The sequence below is a fragment of the Aquarana catesbeiana genome, linkage group LG03, assembly GCF_042186555.1.
Source record: "Aquarana catesbeiana isolate 2022-GZ linkage group LG03, ASM4218655v1, whole genome shotgun sequence".
NCBI classification, from domain to species: Eukaryota; Metazoa; Chordata; class Amphibia; order Anura; family Ranidae; genus Aquarana; species Aquarana catesbeiana.
Genome location: NC_133326.1, coordinates 599101623 through 599121460, shown reverse-complemented (window position 1 = coordinate 599121460; position 19838 = coordinate 599101623). Strand labels below are relative to the sequence as shown.

At 42.4% G+C, this 19838-nt stretch overlaps 1 protein-coding gene across 1 annotated transcript in view; it reads left to right on the top strand.

The window, feature by feature from the left end:
* Window positions 1-1038: 1038 nt before the first annotated feature.
* Window positions 1039-19838, top strand: part of LOC141133007 (uncharacterized) — a 164646-nt gene continuing 145846 nt past the window's right edge. The window contains exon 1 of the mRNA XM_073622063.1: window positions 1039-1267. Coding sequence (XP_073478164.1) covers window positions 1121-1267 — 147 coding nt within the window. The 5' untranslated portion in view covers window positions 1039-1120. The remainder of the gene's footprint in view (window positions 1268-19838) is intronic.

Here is a 19838-nt window from a genome sequence, read left to right as displayed (position 1 = left end):
GTCCCAGCATGTGTTACACAAAGGTCAAACAACTTCTATTTGACACGGTTCACTTCTCCATCATAATGATACAAACTGCTTCTGAAACCTGGTTGCCTGACTTTTTTTAAAGCTTGTTCCAGCAGTTTAGTCTAACTTCCACATCACTGTCACATATAGAGAACAGAGAACACTACAGTCAAACTGAACCTAGAGTATAGCGATTATTCCTCTCTGTTGGCTCCAGTACATAATAACAATTTGTGCAGAGACTTCACAGTAACTGGTGACCCCTTCCAAGGAAATGAAGGTACAATCTAACTACTGCTGCCTATGATGAATGAATGCATCATTGCCAGAGTAAGATAAACCAGTAAATGGATCAAATGGACTGCTTATTAATTTGCTTCCTCAGCTGTATGGGCCAGTCTTTGACCCTAAGAAGGAGAATTATGTCACTGATGATGTGCTATACCGATATGGTTGTGTACTATGGAATCTTAATAAATATAGTACATTGAATTACTACTTGGTCAGCAGAGGTGATCAGCTAGTTTTGGAAGTGAACCATTAAGGTAATCCACTTTCCTTTTTCAGCAATGGGCTGAAAAGAGCTGGTTACCAGTTCAGTCATGAAAATAATTTACTGGGTTTTGGAGTTACTTGCGCAAATGTTTTTAAAAATCTACCTTTGTTCAACCTATTCAATTTTTGGTGAATCCCACTTCAGGCAGATGTATTAGTTTACCATTTTGATATTATGGCAATTACAGGTGCCACCACAGTGTTCATGTATGACATCTCTCCTCTCAAAAGAAAAATTAAGAGAGTGAGAAGGATCTACGGTGTAAATTTTGATCTCTATAAATAATCAGTAGAAATAGAAAAGAGTAGTTGGCTGTTATAACAATAGAAGAAACATACTTTTCAAAATCTGATCCTACGCAGCCCCCTTAGTAAGGCTTTATCACTGATGAAGATGTGGTGAGGAGGAGGGGAATATTTTGATATATGGTTTCTGTCACCCATCACCCAGCTTCCTGCACCTTGTGTCTCACTGAGAGAAAGGAAGTATAGTTCTGCCAGATTGTCCACGCTGCTCTGCAGAGTATACACTTACAAATGCTCTGAAATTTGAATTATGGCGTTTATCTTAAAGCTCTTTGGATATGGAGGGGATAAGAAGCATGTGGTGGAAAGTCCTTGGCTCACACGTGACAATAATCCAGAACAGACTTGGGAAATTTTGAGTGAGCTAGGTGATGGAGCCTACGGGAAGGTTTACAAGGTAATTTTGCTCACAACTTTGTTACAATGTCATTACATGGCTCTTTACTATAGTAAGATCTTCAACTTTGCTTGAAAAATGTATGTAATGTTTGTTCAAATGATTGTAATACATATGGCATTGTTCAGTTGCTTAGTGTTCTTGCTTTTAATTTTTGTTTGTATGTTGTATCAAGCCCAAGACTAGTAAGCTATGCTTCTCCAATGGATCCCAGCAGAAGAGGGTGCTCTGTATTATCTAGCTGCATAGTGGTTTATCCAGGCAATGAACGCAACTGGGAAATCATTTTGGATAATTTTACTACATATATAGTTTTTTTTGGTAAGAAAATCAGTTTTAGCAAAAACCCAGCCACATATCACGGAACTAAGATGACAATTAAGGTGTGCAATAACCTAAGCCCCCCCCTAGAAATGAAATAATTAACCTGCTACAAACCATCATCTGCATATTAATCTATTTGGTGGGCTGGTGATTTAACAGATGTACTGTTTATTTGAATACTTGATGGAACACATGTTTCATTCATGATTCTCTTACTGTTTTGCAATGCTTCTTGTAATCTCAAGTTTTCAATGGTCAACTGTAATGGCTCCTATGTAGATTCTAGCTTCACGATTGCTTCATTTTGTATTTTTTTTTTCAGTCCAAATGTTGCGGCCCTAATGTTTGTCAACTACAATCCCACTTATTACATAAAAAAAAATAAATGAAACAGGGTGTGCTGCAATAATTTTGCTTTGGGGCCCCAACAAACATAGTTACTCCACTATAATATAAAATATTAAGATTATTTTCTTTCATAATTTTAATTTACAAGCTCAGCAAATTTAGCCTTGCATATTAGGTCCTGTTGCCATATGTTCAATTTCAAGCCAATACTGTTGTATTTTTTATGGCAATAATGTAATTTTATTGATAAAAAAGCACACCTAAATCAGAAATGTAAGGTGACATTCAGTTGTCAAGTCAGCCAAATACATTAGAATATGTTAGACATTAAATATCTATATGTAGTGCGTATAGCCCTGTCTATTCTATGTATAAGTGCACAAAAAAAGTGTTTTTGTCTAAGTATGGCAGAAGCCTGCATTAATATATCTTTTATATTTTTGGATTGATGAAAAGATTGGGGAAAGGTGAGGATAAAACACTGTGCAAACTCAATTTGGTGTCAGCTGAATATAGGACCCCATCGCTGTAGGTGTTCATTGTTATTTATTTAGCATGTCTCCCAATATGTGCTGCAATCTTTTACAACCCATTTCCTGTTTATTTATAGTTGTTTTGAAGTTGCGTCTATAAAGCTATGGCAGTTTGTGTGTTTAAATGAAGTAGGATTTGGTATCTTTCAGCGCAGGTCAAAACAAAAGGTTTGTTTTGATGCCCCCCTGCCCAGCAGCACTTTTCCTTGGCTTGCTTGTTGCTCCATTTAGCTGCTGAGAGAAAACACCCATTCCTTTCCGTTATGTAAGGGATTTGGCTTAAGGTGGAAGAAAAGCCTAAATCTAACTAAATGTTTCCTCCCCCCTCCTACCTATCCTGCTTAACCTGCATAAAAAAGATGTGTGTACTTACCTATTTTAATCCACTCCAGTCCAGTCACGTGATCCTGAAGCTCTGGCTCTGGGTGTACTCAACAACCCATGGCCCAGACATTGTCAGAGCTCCCTTCTCTCCCCTTCAGCTGCCACTCACTGACACAGGGAAGTGCTACTCCCCTAGGAGCCGCAGGAATTTTGTCCAGGCCTTCCCAAATTTCAGCTCCACAACCAGGCACACAGTACTTTCAGCAGCCAAGTGCAGACAACAATTACGCTTGTTTCTTCAATGACCAGTCTAATGGATGTTGTTTTTATTTTTGGAGAACTTGGATAGGGATAAGGGTAGTGGTGGGATACTTTACAATTAAGAACTATGTACATCTTCCTTTCTTGCTTAAGTAGTAGTAAAACTTGTAGAGCAAAGACCCTTTTCTTTAGTGGACAGTATCTGAAGTGAGCTGTTCAGGACCACCAGCTAGCGTCCCCTTTGAATAGACCCACAGCTGACTATACTAGGCACCAGAGGGGTAGGTAAAAGAACAAGGTCCGCAAGATCCATTAATGCCTGTACTCACAAGGCCCAAGGACAGATGGTTGCCCCTTTGAATAGACCCACAGCTGACTATACTATGCACCAGAGGGGTAAGTAAAGCACAAGGTCCCCAAGATCCAGTAATGTCTGTACTCACAAGGCCCAAGGACAGATGGTTGGCGCTTGCCAATTTTCCTAGGAATGCCCTCCAGTGATACCAGACAGATCTATGGTGAACAGCTCCCCTCAGTCAGCTTCTTCAAAAGCACCTGGGTCTCTGCATTCCTCTCGCCCACCTGGGGTCTCTTTCAGCACCTCCCCCAGGCTGGACTCCTCCACTCTGGGACAAGACCCAGAACTTATTGAGTTCTCTGAATAAATACAGTCTCCGATCATGCCATCAGAGCCTCCATTTCTGGGATAGGCTGGGGCTGTATCAATATTTTTGCTGCTATCTACATAGCTCCACACCTATGATCCAGAATGTTCTACTAACTTATGGAAAGCAGAGGGAGCTATAGGCAGCATAGCAGCAGCAGAACACAATGAGCAGACCTAAGTAGCAGATTGTGGTTGCACTGAGTACACTGAGCCAAATATGCTTTTGCCTGTCAGACCAAACACAGCCAAACTTTATGACTAAGGCCTATGTAAGAAGCTGAAGCGTATCAATCATAAAGAGAAGGTAAAAAGTGTCTGGGTCCTGATGACCATGAGTCTTACGTGCCTTATCAGATAACTGGAGTACCGGCTCACCCAAGTATTGGGTGGAGTTCACCTTTGGTTAGACAATACCAATGACTAAAAAGAGGGAGGGGGGATAGGACCCCAAAGTTCTCCTTATCTTGAAAGGCCCCACAGTCAGGTTCATGAAGGCAGGCACGCAGGTACCCTAGGGGATTCTCAGGACTCCCTTCGGCCCCCCCTTATATCCTTTTCAGTCATACAATTAAACTGCCGGCTAGTAATGATTAAGATTTGTGGTTGTACCAACATGATCATGATTCCGGCGATATATTTTTAACCAGACAACGTTGTCATTTTTTAAAGGAACCACTATGCCTGTTGCTTATTGTCATTGTTTTTGCAACTATGTCACAAATATTTTTAAATAAAGTTTAATTTTTGGAGTATACTGCAGCCTGTACCCTTCCCTCCTTTTGAGATAAGGACAACTTTGGGGTCCTATCCGTCCACCCCCTCCCTCTTTTTTTTATTACTATAGATATTGATTCCTTTTATTGGATGGATTTAATAAAATCGTACATATTTTATTTTTGAGACATCGTGGTGCTGGATTTTTTTTTTCTTTGATTAAAAACAGCCACACTGCCTACAGTGTGGCAACTAGATTCGCCTATCAAAACAAAGCTAAAGCTAACCTATCTAATACCTAGCACCTACCTAGGAGGGTGATTATGCAGGATGGGTAGGAAGAAACATTTTTAAGAATAATTAGATTTAGGCTTATTTTTTTTTTTAATTCCCTATTCTTTCACATGACAGCAGTGGTGCTTGGTGATTGGACCAGTACTTTCACATGGGAGTATAGACATGTGTAAGCTCAACTACAGCAATTAGAAGCTTATACTGGGTTTCCTGTCCACAGTTTGGTGAGTATGTGATGTTAGGGAGGACGTTCTTTAAAGTAAACCTGTTGTTTTGACCCACATGACAGAGGTTTGCTTAATGGGAATGTGAGGATTACAGGGACGGTTAGTGTTCAGGTTGCAGGAAGGTTAGAATATGGGGGTCTTAGAGTAGAGAATTGCTGGTCTTCCATTTATAAAAGGAGTTAACCAAAGTAGGACTTCAGTGCCAGTACTTTTAGCACAGAAAGGTTACTCCTCAGGCCAAAGATTTCTGGTTGGGTTTATTTAAAAGAGCATTTGTGATAGGATTGAGGTTACAGTTAGAGTTGGAGTTAAGATTGGGATTAGGGGAGGGTTGCTGTTAAAGAAAGGCTGCAAGGAAAAGGAGGGAGCGCTGACAGCAATTGTGTCATAGGAGCCTATTGGTTGCATTATGGGATTCCCAGTCCTTGTCGAGCATTCCCTGAGTCAGAGATGCAGGATCACATGACCATACAGGAGTGGATTAAAAATAGGAAAGTATACAGATCTTGTTCACACAGCCTAGACAGGATAGGTAGGAGGAGGGTGGAGAGAACATTTTAGGAATAGTTTGATTCTAAGCTTTTCTTTCACTTTATAGTTTCAGGGAGAGTTATTATGAGGGTTGGAAATACATAGGGTTAGGGTTACAAAGAGGGTTAGTGTTAAAGTGATTGTAAAGCTTCATTTTTTTTAAATTAACAAACATGTCATACTTACCTTCTATATGCAGTTTGTTTTGCACAGAGTGGCCCCGATCATCCTCTTCTGGGGTCCCCCGGCGGCGCTATCAGCTCCTCCCATATAACTCCCTAGGAGAGGCGCTCTCCCAGGGAGTTACCTTGCGGGTGCGCTCCCGAGTCCAGCATTTGCGTCCATAGACACAGAATGTAGGACTTGGCCCTGCCCCCGGCGCCCATGTTATTGGATTTGATTCACAGCAGCGGGAGCCAATGGCTGCGCTCCTATAAATCTAGCCAATCAAGAGCCAGGAACCCCGGGCAGAGAGGTCCAGCGTGTCTCCACCAAGGGATCGAGGGGGGTCAGGTGAGTAAAACGGGGGTGCTAAGGGGCCGGTCACTGTCAGAAGTTTTTTCACCTTAATGCATAGAATGCATTAAGGTGAAAAAACACAAGGGTTTCCAACCCCTTTAAGATAACAGGGAGGTTCAATGATAGGGTTGGTGGCTTCAGGGAGGGTGAGTGTTAGTGTTGCAGGGAGGGATAATGTAAAGGAAGCCTTGGGGTAGGGCATCAGTCTTTGTTTTGACGCCAAAAACTACACCAAATCTCTGGTAATGAATGCTTAATAAGTTGTTAGTTATTATTGGTTATAATTAATTCTACCATGGAATTTTGAAATAACATTATCTACAGTTGGGTCAAACATTAGTCAAGAAATTATCTTTGTTTGTTTTGCAAAAAAAACTAAACTTCTTGTTAAACACTGAGGCAAAGAAAAGAGGCAGTGTTCTTCTTGTTTTTTGCCCCAGAGAAGTTGTGGAATATGATTGATTGTTGTCAGCATGCTTTTTTATTTTTGTATCACTTAATACAAGGCTGAACTAATGGGGAAAAAGGAGAGGAATAAATGTTTTAAGGCGAAAGAGAGACATTTTTTTCTCAAAGACCTTTTTACACACTTCTGTCAGGTATCCAGCAAATGGGTCCTAATTTCAAGGGTAACAATCTAGGTAATTGACCCATTCAAGCATGCTAAATTTACCAGGGTTAGGGTCCCTTCAGGGGACAGCCCTCATGCTGCTCCAATACTATTCACCCAAGGATAAAGCATTATCAGGTGACAGCCCTACCACTGCTCCAATACTATTTCACAAAGATAAAATATTACCAGGAGACAATCCTAACAATGCTCCAATACTTTTCACCCAAAGATAGAGTATTATTAGGAGACAGACCCAATATTGCTCAAATACTATTCACCCAGGGATAGAGTATTACCAGGAGACAGCCCTACCACTGCTACCATGTATTCCTGATTTCAGCATGCAATCAACACATCAATTCTCATTTCTCTCATAGGGCCCCATTTAAGAAAATCATGCATTACTTCAAGAGCAGGGACGTGCGGTGAGGTCAGTGGCTGGTGATGAGGCACTGGCTAGTATCAGAGCCAGATACAAACTATAGTGATAGTGATTGCTAAATCACTATGAACTAACTATGAACTGTTAGATAATAATTGAGGTTTGACATAGGCTAGGTGAGAACCTATGGAATAGGAGAAAGAACATAAAAGAAGAAATAGAAAAGAAAGAGGGGAAAGACAGAGTTGAAGGAGTAAGACAAGAAAGGAGAAATGGCAAAATAAAGTAGTATCTCAATCATCAGCCCAGTGCGGGTCCTCTCTGCGATGCCACTCCTCCCAGACCTTATCGTGCATTTACAGTCTATCCTGTAACCTAGCTGTCATTTTTTCTATAAGCTCCACATCTTTTATTCTGGCGTACAGAGCGTCTTGGGAGGGTGGGGAGCGCCGCTTCCAGTTGAGGGCAACCAGACATCGTGCAGCTGTAAGGACATGTCTAAGTAGCTTCTTGGATGGTTTGGCTATTTGTAGTGGTGACACACCAAGCAGGAAGAATTTTGGCGTCATGGGGACATGTACCCCAAAGAGGCGGGACAACAAGCGCTGTGTCGCAGTCCAGAAGGGCACTGTCATGGGGCAACTCCAGTTAATATGGTAGAGGGTACCTTTGTCCCCCTGACAGCGCCAGCACCGATCAGAGCTAGAGGCGTAGATAACGAGGAGTACATCTGGTGTCAAGTACCAAAAGTAAAAGATTGTATAAGCATTCTCCTTGTAGAGCATACAAAAGGAGCTCTTAGCCGCCTGGGACCAGATCGTCTGTCACGTCATCTCAGGGATTTCTTCTCCCATTATCTTTTCCCAGTGGAGCATGTAGGCATGTTTACCCTGATTTGGTATAGAGTAGGAATTAAGTAGCCGGTATATGTCGGAGATCAGACCCCGGCGTGCAGATACCTCTAATATTAAGTTCTTGAAGGGGGATGGCGCTGAGAATTGTAGATTTGGGGCAAAGGATTGTGCATAGTGGCATATTTATAGATATCCATAAAACACCTGGCAAGGTAAGTCTTATTTTTCCTGGAGTTCAGTAAACGTCAGTAATTTATGTGACCTAGGGTCTACCAGGTGACCAAAGTGGAATAAGTTCCGCGTTGCCCAGGGTGAAAACATCTGGTGAGTGATACTAGCAGGCATCTTGGGGTTGCAGAGGAAAGAGGTCAACAACGACTTTTCTGAGCTAAGCTGATTTTCGTGGGACATTTTGCGCCAGAGCGATCCGAGTTGAGACATAGACCCCAAAAGCCTACCAGGGTCCACCTCCGCATTCACACTCCAGAGTAAGCTATTTGGGTTTATAGGCACGAGCCATATCTTTTCAATCTCTGTCCATTTATTATAGGATCATTGAGGGAACCAGGAGGTCAAGGCGTGCAGTTGGGTCGCTTGATAGTATTTTACCGGGTTAGGGAACGCTAGCACCCCATCGGAGCAGGACGCCATTAAGACCGAGCGGGATATCCTGTGCCTCCTGCAGTTTCAGACAAAGCGTACCAGATCTGCTTGAAGCTTTATTAAATGTGCATAAGGGATGGGGATAGGCAGTGTCTGGAGTAGATACAGGAGTTTAGGGAGAATGGTCATCTTCAAAGAGGCCACTCGCCCCAGAAGGGTGGGTCTTCCATTTTTGCAGTAGATCTCTTATGGAGAGAAACAGGGGCGGGAAGTTCACTTGATATAAGGTGGCACAGGTTGGGGTGATATGAACCCCTAGATATTTCAGGGCTGAGGTCTTCCAATTATAGGGGAAACACGTTTGCAGATGGTGCACTTCAGCTTCTGGGATGTTAATTGGAAGCACCTCCGATTTGGTGGCATTTATTTTATAACCCGAGAGGGACCTATAGGTGTCGAGTTCAGCATGCAAGTTGGGTAGGGAGATCCTGGGTTGAGTTAATGTGAGTATAACATCATCCACGAACAGTGATAGTTTAAACTCCTTCCCTCTGGGGAATGTCTGGGTTTTAGCGGATGGATGCCGCCAGGGGTTCAACACATAGTGCAAACAATAGAGGTGAGAATGGGCACCCCTGGCGGGTACCATTAGCAATCAGGAAAGAGGGAGGCAGAGAAAAAGGAGTTTTCACTTGATGTAAGGTTGGTATAGAGGTGTAGAATAGCCCGCAGAAAGGGTCCCTGGAATCCCAAGTGGCGTAATGTGGCAAACAGGAAAGGCCAGCCAAGGCAGTCGAAGGCCTTTTCCGCATCCAGACCGAGGACTAAGGACTCCAGGCCGTCCCTGTTTACCACATCAATTAAGTCTATAACCCTTCTCGTGTTGTCCCCTGCCTGACAGAGAGGGACAAAGCCCACCTGATCTTTGTGCATTAAAGAGGGTAATATCGCGTTCAGGCAAATTGAGAGAAGTTTGTTAAATATTTTCAGGTCAGAATTCAAAAGTGCTATAGGCCTATAGCTAGCACATAAAGAAAGGTCTTTGTCTGGTTTTGATATCAAAGTGAGGAATGATCTTTGCATGTCTGAGGGAATGGGAGTTTGCTGAAGGAAGGCATTAAAGAGTTTACACATATGCGTTAGCAGTAGGGGAAGAAAGGATTTATAATACTCGTAGGGGAGACCGTCTGGACGAGGGGATTTACTCGTAGTTAGGGTTTTGATGGTTGACATGAGTTCCTCCTCCGTGATGGGTGCGTTGAGGAAAAGAAGGTCCGAGACCCGAAGTCGGGGGACTCCACACCGTTCTAGATAGTGGTTCATGCGGTCAACTAGTTTGGGGGGAGGAGAGTCATGAGGGATCTCATGAGGGTTTGTTGTATAAAGATATAAATATCCTGAGGATGAGATAGTAGGCAGCCCAGTCTGTTTTTAATTTGATGTGGAGTAGTTGTGTGAGAGCGTTCAGCCAATTTCCGAGCTAATAGAGAGTGGGCCTTATTACCCTTATAGTACAGTTGTCTTAGCCTAGTCAAGGCCTTTTCTACTTGGCCTAGTGGCCCCTAGGGGAAGGGATGGGGAGGTTTGTAGCTGAAGTTCTAGGGCCCTAAGTTCCCTCTCAGCTTGTGATTTGGTGGCCCTTGCGTCTTTTTTCATAGCCGAAGTGAGCTCAATACAGCGACCTCAGAGAACTGCCTTATGGGCTTCCCAGAGGGTGGAGGAGGATATATAAGGGGTGTTGTTCTCGGTAAAGTAGAGTTTTAGTGTGGATTCTAATTCTGTTTTGGAGGGGAGGTGTTGTAAGAGGAAGGTATTCAGCTGCCAATAACATGGCTTACGGTTAGGGGCACCTAAATCCAGTGTAAGCAGGATAGGGGCATGGTCAGACCAGGAGATCTGGAGAATCTGCATGGAATGGGTGATGTGCAGCGTAGCATTATTAACAAAGAGATAGTCAATACGGGAATGCATACGGTGGGGGCGGAATAAAACATATACTACCGATCCCCGGGGTGGAGAACCCACCAGGAGTCAAAAAGGGCATAGCGCCTAGTGATGCGACGGAAGAGTTTTGAGTCTCTAGAGGCTCCAGTATGCGAACCCTAGGGTTCCCCACGTGGCAATCAAGCACCAAGGAGTGGGATAGGTTAAAATCCCCACCTACAATTAAGAATTCATTGGGTGTCCGAAAAAGGCATGCAAACACTTTAGTTAGAAAGCTATCTGGTGGACATTCGGGGCATAGAGGGTGAAAAAGGTGACTGCCTGCGCCTGCCATTGTCCACGCAGGATAATAGAATCCTCCACACACTGCGGGATGTTACCGGCCTGAACAGCTACTTGATCCGATTCACTCTCATGTCATCTATCAATATATACACCTATGAACATCAACTTCTGAGCCACCTTCAGGATTTGCCTCTCGGCCTCAGTGGAGCCTCGAGCATTTAGTTTACGCCCACATTTCCTGGGCTTTTCTTTTCTTTTTGAAGAGAACAACATATATATATACTCTTGGTGGAGTACAAAAACCCACTTCTACCTGTTTTTTTTTTTTCCACGTCAGCGAACACCACTAGCGGGCATAATCAGCATAATATTCATTAATTATCGCCTACTTAGATTCACATCATTGTGGATTTCTTTTCTTTTTACTTTAATTTAACAAGTAAACAACAAACATTATATAAAGCTTTATTAAATGACTTACTAAAAAAGTTCCTAATTACTTAATCTCGGCTGCCCAGACCTATCAACACAAGCCCACAGAAGTACACAGATCCTGTTTCTCCCTGACCAAAATGCCCTAGTTTGCAGTATCACACACAGCCCTACGCGAGGTGAGAAAGCGCAGAAAGGCCAGGGCGAAAATGAAAGCAAAAAAAAAGAAAAAAAGAAAAAAAAAAAAGAGAGAAAGATACCACATAGGCGGAGCTGGGCTAGTGGGCTCCCCGCACCCACAGCCCCCTGTAAGAGCCAATGATAGGCCGTTAAGTAGGCATAATAATCCCCAACCCTCCCCTTCCCCCAATCCCACCCCTCTCCTTCCCCATACACTCTCTATACAGAATCCTACCCAAACACAGGAATTAATGATTTACAGCATGTCGCCGCCATCCCTGAATCCGCCGGTACAAGCCAAAATTCTATATTTCTACCGAGCTTGTCATACTGAAACAATGGCCCACTCTACTACACTCCAACCTTTCCCTTTAGGCAGCCCACCTTTTCCTCCCACGGCTTCCACATTCTATCGAATTCCTGGAGATTCCCTCTCTTAATGTACTCCAATCTCTCCCTGCCCAGGGAATCACTAAGTGTAACTATCCAATCTTTCACAGTCGGGGGATCCTTTGATTGCCACCTTAGCGTTATCATTTTCCTCGCTTGAAACAAACTTCTCAAAATTGCCAGTGTAGTGCTCCTCCTCTCCCCCTCTACCCTTCTATATCCCAAGATGCATTCCACCTCCTCCCTTTTCACTGACGTGTCAAAAATATCTCCCAGGCTACTAGTCACCCCCTCCCAGTAACGGAACAGCTTGGGGCACCTCCAGATCATGTGGATAAGATCCCCAGACTCCCGACACCTGGGGCATCTATCGTTGGACCTTCTACCGAACCTGAAGAGCCGTTTTGGAGTGTAATAAGCTCTGTTAAGCAGCATCAAATGCAAGATCTTCTGTGAGGGGGACACTGACACCAGGGGCCCCATCTCAAGAATCCTCTTCCATTGTTCCTGGGACAATACCCTCAACTCCTCTTCCCATTTAGCTCTTACCCTCTGAAGTACCCCCCTGCTGTTCTCTGAGTTGCTTAGTTGGTCATAGATTTTAGATATTAGCCCCTTAGTGGGGACTACCTGAAGTACATTTTGAAAAAAGGGCATTTCCTCCCATTCCGGGGGCCGATCTCCGAATTGGGCCCTGAGAGCGTGTTCCATCTGACCATATAAAAAAAGGGAACTCTGCGGGATCTTAAATTCCCTAACCAACTCAAGGAATTTTTTAAGAGTATTACCTGAGCAAAGCTGTCTTAGCCTTTTAATACCGCAAACCTCCCACCCTCTAGCTTTTCCAATTTTAAGAATTTCCTGTAAATTGCGATTATTCCAAATAGGGGTGTAGTCTGTAAACCCCTCTTGCCTCATCAAATTCTTAACGGTTTTCCAGAGCTTAGTTAACAATTTAATTGTTGGGGGTTCATGATAAAATATGTCCGCCTCCAAAGCCTCAATTAGCGTATTATGCCGAGCACTTGTCAATATTAGCCTACCGTTCGGAGTGCCACCCTCCGGTGTCCCGCACCCCATTAATTGCTGCAATTGAGTTGCAAGAAAATAACGCTCTGGGTGGGGAAGAGCAAACCCCCCTTCCCGAGTGGGGAGCTGGAGTACTTGAAGCCGTATCCTGGCCTGTCCCCCTTTCCATATCAGTTCCCTGAAAAGAGCCTCAATTCTTTTAAACCAGCTCTTACAAATCCACACTGGGGAGTTATGCAAGACGTGCACTTCTACCTGTTTACATCATCTCCAACACATAGATGTTTGTTCAATTTGGAATCAAGAGCATACTGGGCAGACAGACTTTGTCATTGTCGCTGTTTTTAATCACAATTTTTATGGAATGTCAAGTCAGCCAATACAGTGTTTAATAACTATTTAAAGCATACAATACCCCTGAGGAAGGAGTTTAATTGACTCCGAAAGGCGTCGGATGAAAAATTACTGCTTCAAAACTCTGTATATACATGATTGTAATACTGATGGATTTACATTCCTAAACAATAGATGTTATAGTTGTTGTTATATTTTATTATGTTAATTCAATAAATTATATTTGTACCAAGTATACCTCTTTTATGATTGCTACATGTGCCTGAAAAGTCCACCACTAGGGGACCCCCTTTGCTGTTATGTACGCAAGATAATATAGTGTCCGGGTGGGTCAATGAAAGACTCAGAACATGTGAATGGGGATCCACGTTTAAAAAGAATAGCTACACCGGCGCGTTTGCGGGGGTTAAATGCCTGATAAACCAGAGGGTAGTGTCTGGAAGTGAATGCGCAGGAGTCCTCCCTGTTAAAGTGGGTCTCCTAAATTAGGATGATATCTGCCCCCGACTGCCTGAATTCTGAATGTAATTTCCTGTTGGAACGTGAACATTTAATGACATAACCTTAGCCATCAGGGAGCAGTGTGCAAGGCTGTAGGGTGATCCAGGAATGTCAGCCAGGAGGGAGTTTGGATCATAAGTGGGTATGACAAAGGGGGAGGCCCTGCTTCAGTCAGACATTTTTTTGTTTGGCAGCTTTACGGGGGGGGGGTATCTGGACCACGGGAGCGTTTAGCTGGGGGGGCCAGAACATCGCAGAAAGCTTCTAGGTCTTCCGGATAATGTAGCATTGCAGATTATTCTTGTCATCTTGCTGTGAGGCTGAAAGGGAATCCCCAACGGTAGACAATGTCCTCTTCCTGCAGCGAGTGAAGAAGGGGTTGGAGGAGCCTGTGCTTTTGCAGTGTAATCCAAGAGAGGTCCGGGAGCGGGCCTTGTGCATGATATCTTCTTTCAGGGGGTAAAAGTGAACTCTGTAAATGACATTTTGGGGTTTGGAGGCAGGACCTTTAGGGAGCAGGGCAAGGTGTGCTTTATCCATTTCAATGTGTTTGTTAGGGGGGTCTCCCAGAAGATCGTTGAATAGGGTTTGCAGGGTGGTTTGCAGGTCTTCGGGGCCCTCCGATTCAGGCAGGCCTCTGACTCAGATATTGTTCCTGCGCCACCGGTTGTCCAGGTCATCAACATTGCGCTGCATATCTCTCAGCAGTATCCCCGTAACATCACCTTTCACATTATACAAAAAAATTGGGCCAACTTTAGTGTTTTTTTTATATTCATGGAAAAGTTTTTTTTTTAAACGCGTTTGAAAAATTGCTGCGCAAATATCGTGTAACATAAAAAGTTTCAACAACCACCATATTATTCCCTAGAATGTTTGGGGGTTCTGAGTTAAAAAATTATGATTTTTACATGTAGGAGAGAAGTGTCAGAATTGGCCTGGGTGGCAAGTGGTTAATTACCATAATTAAGTAATATACAAATAATTATTATATATTGTTTTTAAGGTAATTAAATTAAGGTAATTAAAGGTAACTATATGTATAGGTATTTATAGGTTATAATTATAGGTAACTATATTTTCAAAAACTGTACTCAAGCAGGTGGCTTAACGGACAAATTACTGAAGTTTGAAGTTATTACTTCCAACCAGTTATTTCACAGTAAATAGATAAATAGTAAATTATTATGTTATAACATCAAGCATAATTAATATATGATTTAGCTTGATTAAAACAGTACCTTTTCAGCAGCAGCAGATTCTCATTCTCCCTCTTAACTGTGTGAGAAAAACATGGGATTATGGAAAAATCTTATACCCATAAACTCATGCTTTTTCCTTCTGGTTAAGAGGGCTGGGCTGCAAGGGAGCATTTGTCTTTTAGTCACACGCCCCCTTCTATGGCACTGCAGTGAGAGTACAACCTCCACTGCAGCATTTTTATTGGACAGCTTGTTCCAATGATGCTTTACGATTGGTCCAAGGCTCCAAGCTGCCCAATAAGCTCAGTGCTTCTGATAAGAAGTGAGAGGAAATGTGAGCTCAGCTTCTCAGTCTGCTGCAAACAGAGTGTGCCAGCTTGTATCTAAACTGGCCGCTCTGTATGTAGCTTCTGACAGGCTGCACAAGAAGCCCTGCATCTCCGGAAATATAGGTGGAAGGAGCCCCAAAGTTTGACCAGTGGTGGGTTAGGACTTCGGCTACCTACCCCCTATTTGGGGTCTCTGTGACCACAGGTCATGGAGCTACGATCCTTGAAGCTCGATCTTCTTTTTTTTTTTCATGTTCATGGCAGGTGAGGCTCTGCCTCCCTTTACTGCACATCTCTGTTCAAGAGACAAATAAATTATTGTTTACTCTGAACCCCAATCTCCTTCACATTGTTCACAAAAGTTTGCCTCTAAATGCCCTCTATCTACTATCCTTTGCTTTTACCTCATCATAGTTTTGCCTTTGAACAGGTCAACATCATTGGATTAGTAAAAAAAAACACTTTTTAATTTTTTTACTGATTTTTACTGAGACAAGAGGAATCGATTCTTGCTGGTGTCCGCCCCTGGTCACTGTTGTGTATTTAGCCTAAATGACCTGTGTAGCTCCTTGCTTAGCAGTGCCGACGGTCACACTCTGCACCCTGAGATAAAAATGCAGTGGCATGTGTACAATCCTTTCTGGCTGTACTGTTGCAATCTGGGTTGGCAGGCTTGGGCGTGGTACAACCGCAGCTCAGCCACCGAGTCCTGGTTCACATTGAATGCTAATTTGAAATCGCGCTACTTCAATTGAAGTAGCATGATTTCAAAGTAGGAGGTCAGCGAGATATCAGGTGCTTGACATCAGTGCCACTTCATGCAAAGACGTCTATGCAAGTCACACCTGAAATCGCAAAAAATAGCGCAGAGACCTTTTTTTTTTAAATCAGTGCGGCACCCCAAAGTCGGAGTCACGCTGATTTGAATGGTTCTATTGCCAACAATAGGTTGTGACTTTTCATGCAATTTGGAACTGTCAGTTGAACGGGGGTTGAGGCCTCGTTCACACAGGCATACTTAACCGTGCACCTGTGTGAGGGCTGTGTTTGTCTGCACAGGATGCACAGGTGTTCTATACATCCTTGTGTGGTGCATTCCCGTTTATGTCTATTAAGAGCAGCGGCTACACGGACACTGCTCCTAATTTGACACCTCTGTGGGTGTGTGTCCCTGAATGCAGACAGTGTGAGTACGGGGACATGCACCCAAACTTGCCCAGATCTTAAACTGGGAGCAGTGGCTGTGTCCAGCAGCCGCTGCTCAAAATAGACATGAATGGGACTGCCCGCATGCTGATGCACGGGTGTATGCTTAATTACACCTGTGTGAATGAGGCCTGACTATTTATTGCCCATCTTCTCATTAACAGCACATTGGTTTCAATTATGATAATAATGAGTTGAGAATCTTTACACAGTCTGCAAATTATATAATTATTCAAAAGGTGAACCTGTAATTTTGCTTTTTACATAATTGAATAACTGGAGCGAATATTTACTTAATTTATTGTGTGAACATTTTCAACTCTTCAGTAAATCAGATGAAAGGTGCTTCAAATGAGAATACTGCTATCGATTAGTTAAATATCTCAGTTGAAAAGAGATGGCCAGTGTAGCCCGAGTCTACACATTACAATCATAGTTTAGACTTGATAGAGTAGTACATGCAAATTGCTGAAGTTACAGCATATTACCTTGAACAAGAACAATCTTGTGGGACGTGATGCAAAGTAAAAATCATTGCCCCGTGACATCTCATTGTTATTAATAGTATATCACATTTACACAGATGCTTTACACAACACAACTTGTGAGCAACTAAGATTCTTCTAATTTGAGCTCTCAACTGCTCTTTTTTAGGAGGACAGGTTCATTAAAGTTATGTTCTATCGTCCTTCATTTTTTCTCAATCTACAAACCCCAAACATTGAAAAATACCAGCTGTAGAGTGTGTACAGAAAGCCAGAGGCTTGCTAATATGTAAATCAGAACTGTGATCACAGCTGAGATTTAGACAGTTGAACTGTTTTACTTGTCAACATTTTAATCATTCTATTCAGCTATTGTAATCCACACACCCCTGCGAGACAGCATAGCCAGAAGGCTGATGCCCCTATTTCCAGTTGCAAATGTATGCATCATTTGCCTGCTCGTTGAGTTACTGTATAGCACAATACCAAGTTATTCTCTGTGCGACTGTTCTCCTGTCATTTAAATACATCCCTCTATGTAGCCCCTTGTACCTGGAAGCATTAGACTGACAGAATTGTGCAACACAAAGAGTTGGCAGTTGTACTAGCAGAATACATTTTGCATATACAGCGCAGCGCATAAATGAGTACACCCCAACAGATTTGTCAGAAAACTTTTACTTTCCTTTCAGAATCAACATTTTCTATGGGACACTATACTACAAAATATTCCCACAAAATGCGGGCCATTATTGTTAATTTGCACACACAAAAAAGTATTTTTCCTAACAAATGCATTCAAGACCATGATGCAAAAATTACTACACCCCAATGAAAGTCTGAGGAGCAAAGCTACATTTTAGACAACATAATCCTAATTAACAAGAATTAAACTACAGGTGAGTCTAATTATTCATGAAACAGGTGTCCAGCAGACAGTTGATTAGAAAAGGGTGTTACTTAACAAAGAAAACCCCTTCCCATTTTATGGTGTCAGCAATGGCACCACATGGAAGAGAAATGTCACAAGGCCTGAGAAAGAAAACAATTTCTTTACACATGGAAGGTGAAGGCTACAAGAAGATCAGCAAAGCTTTACTTATCAGTTAGAATACTGTAGCAAAAGTGATACAAAAATTTAACAAAGATGGTACTGCAACCATCTCTAAGAGACGTCCAGGCCGTCCACGGAAGTTAGCACCTGGACAGGAGCGTCTTCTGATGGGAAGGGTTGAAGAAATTCACCATGCAAGTTGGCTGCGGATAGCTTAAGAAGTAGAAAGCCAATAGGGCGTACACTGCAGAGGAATGCCATGCATGGCTATTGTCCACGAAGGAAGCCTCTCCTAAAGCCCATGCACAAAACAGCCCGCCTAGAATATGCCAGGGCCCATGCTGAAAAAGAAGAAGACTACTGGGAGTCGTACTCTGGAGTGATGAGACCAAGATAAATGTTTTTGGAAGTGATGGCTTCAAAACTGGATGGTGTCGCAAAGGGGAGGAGTACAAAGAAAAATGAACTGTGCCTACAATGGTGGTGGCAGTCTCCGTCTGTGGGGCTGCATGAGTGCTGCTGGTGTCAGGGAGCTGCATTTCATCGATAGTATCATGAATTCACAGATGTACTTCTCTATATAAAGAGAAAATGCTACCATCACACTGTGCCCTTGGTCGTCGTGCACTTTTCCAACATGACAATGATCCAAAACACACATCTAAGGCCACTGTTGTATTTCTGAAGAAGAACAGGGAGAAAGTGATTCAGTGGCCAAATATGTCTCCTGATCTGAACCCAATCAAACACTTATGGTGAATTCTGAAGAGACTAGTTGAGTCTCACTCTCCATCCAGAATGCAGGGAATGACATCATTGCGGCTCTGTCCAAACACATAGCCGGAGTGCGCGAACCAAGAAGAAAAACTAGGGAACATGTCAGCCTTCTCAGTGGTGACAGTACAGTGCTGGAGGACTTCGTTCCACAGTGAGTATTACATAATGTGCTAGTATGCGATGCATACTAGCACATTATGCCATTGCCTTGCAGGTGTTTTTTTTTTTTTTTTTTTAATCCATGGTTTACAACCGCTTTAACCTTACTTTCATGTAATGAGCTAAACAAATGTTATATAAAACTCAGTTTTGTCAAAATTTTGGAAATTGTTCTTGTGTTCATTAACCACTTCAGCCCCAAGCCTCGTTTTGAGATTTGTTGTTTACAAGTTAAAATCTTTTTTTTTTTTGCTAGAAAATTACTTAGAACCCCCAAACATTAGGAATTTTTTTTTCAGACTCCCTAGAGAATAAAATGGCTGTCATTGCAATACTTTATGTCACACCGTATTTGCGGAGCGGTCTTACAAAAGCAATTTTTTTGGAAAAAGTAAACTTTTTTTGCGTTAAAAAATAAGACAGCAGTAAATTTAGCCCAGTTTTTTTCTATATTGTGAAAGATAATGTTACTCCGAGTAAACTGATACCCAATATGTCACGCTTAAAAATTGTGCCCACTCGTGGAATGGCGACAAACTTTGGCACTTAAAAATCTCCATTGGTGATGTTTAAAAATGTCTACAGGTTACCAGTTTTGAGTTACAGAGGAGTTCTAGTGCAAGAATTATTGCTCTCGCTAACGATCGTGGTGATAACTCACATGTGTGATTTGAACACTGTTATCATATACCTATGCATTCGCTTGTGTGCGTGAGCTCGGCGGGACAGGGCACGTTAAAAATTTTTTTTTTTCTTATTTATTTTACATTTTATTTTTCATTTTTACACTGTCCTTTTAAAAAAAAATGGGCTCACTTTTATTCCTATTACAAGGAATGTAAACATCCCCTGTAATAGAAGAAAAGCATGACAGGACCTCTTAAATGTGAGATCTGGGGTCAAAAAAGACCTCAGATCTCATATTTACACTAAAATGCAAAGGACAAAAAGAAAATAAAAAATTTAATTTCATTTAAAAAAATAAAACATTTCCCCTTTAAAAGCACTGGGCGGAAGGGACGTTTGACGTCGCTTCTGCCCTCCAATGCT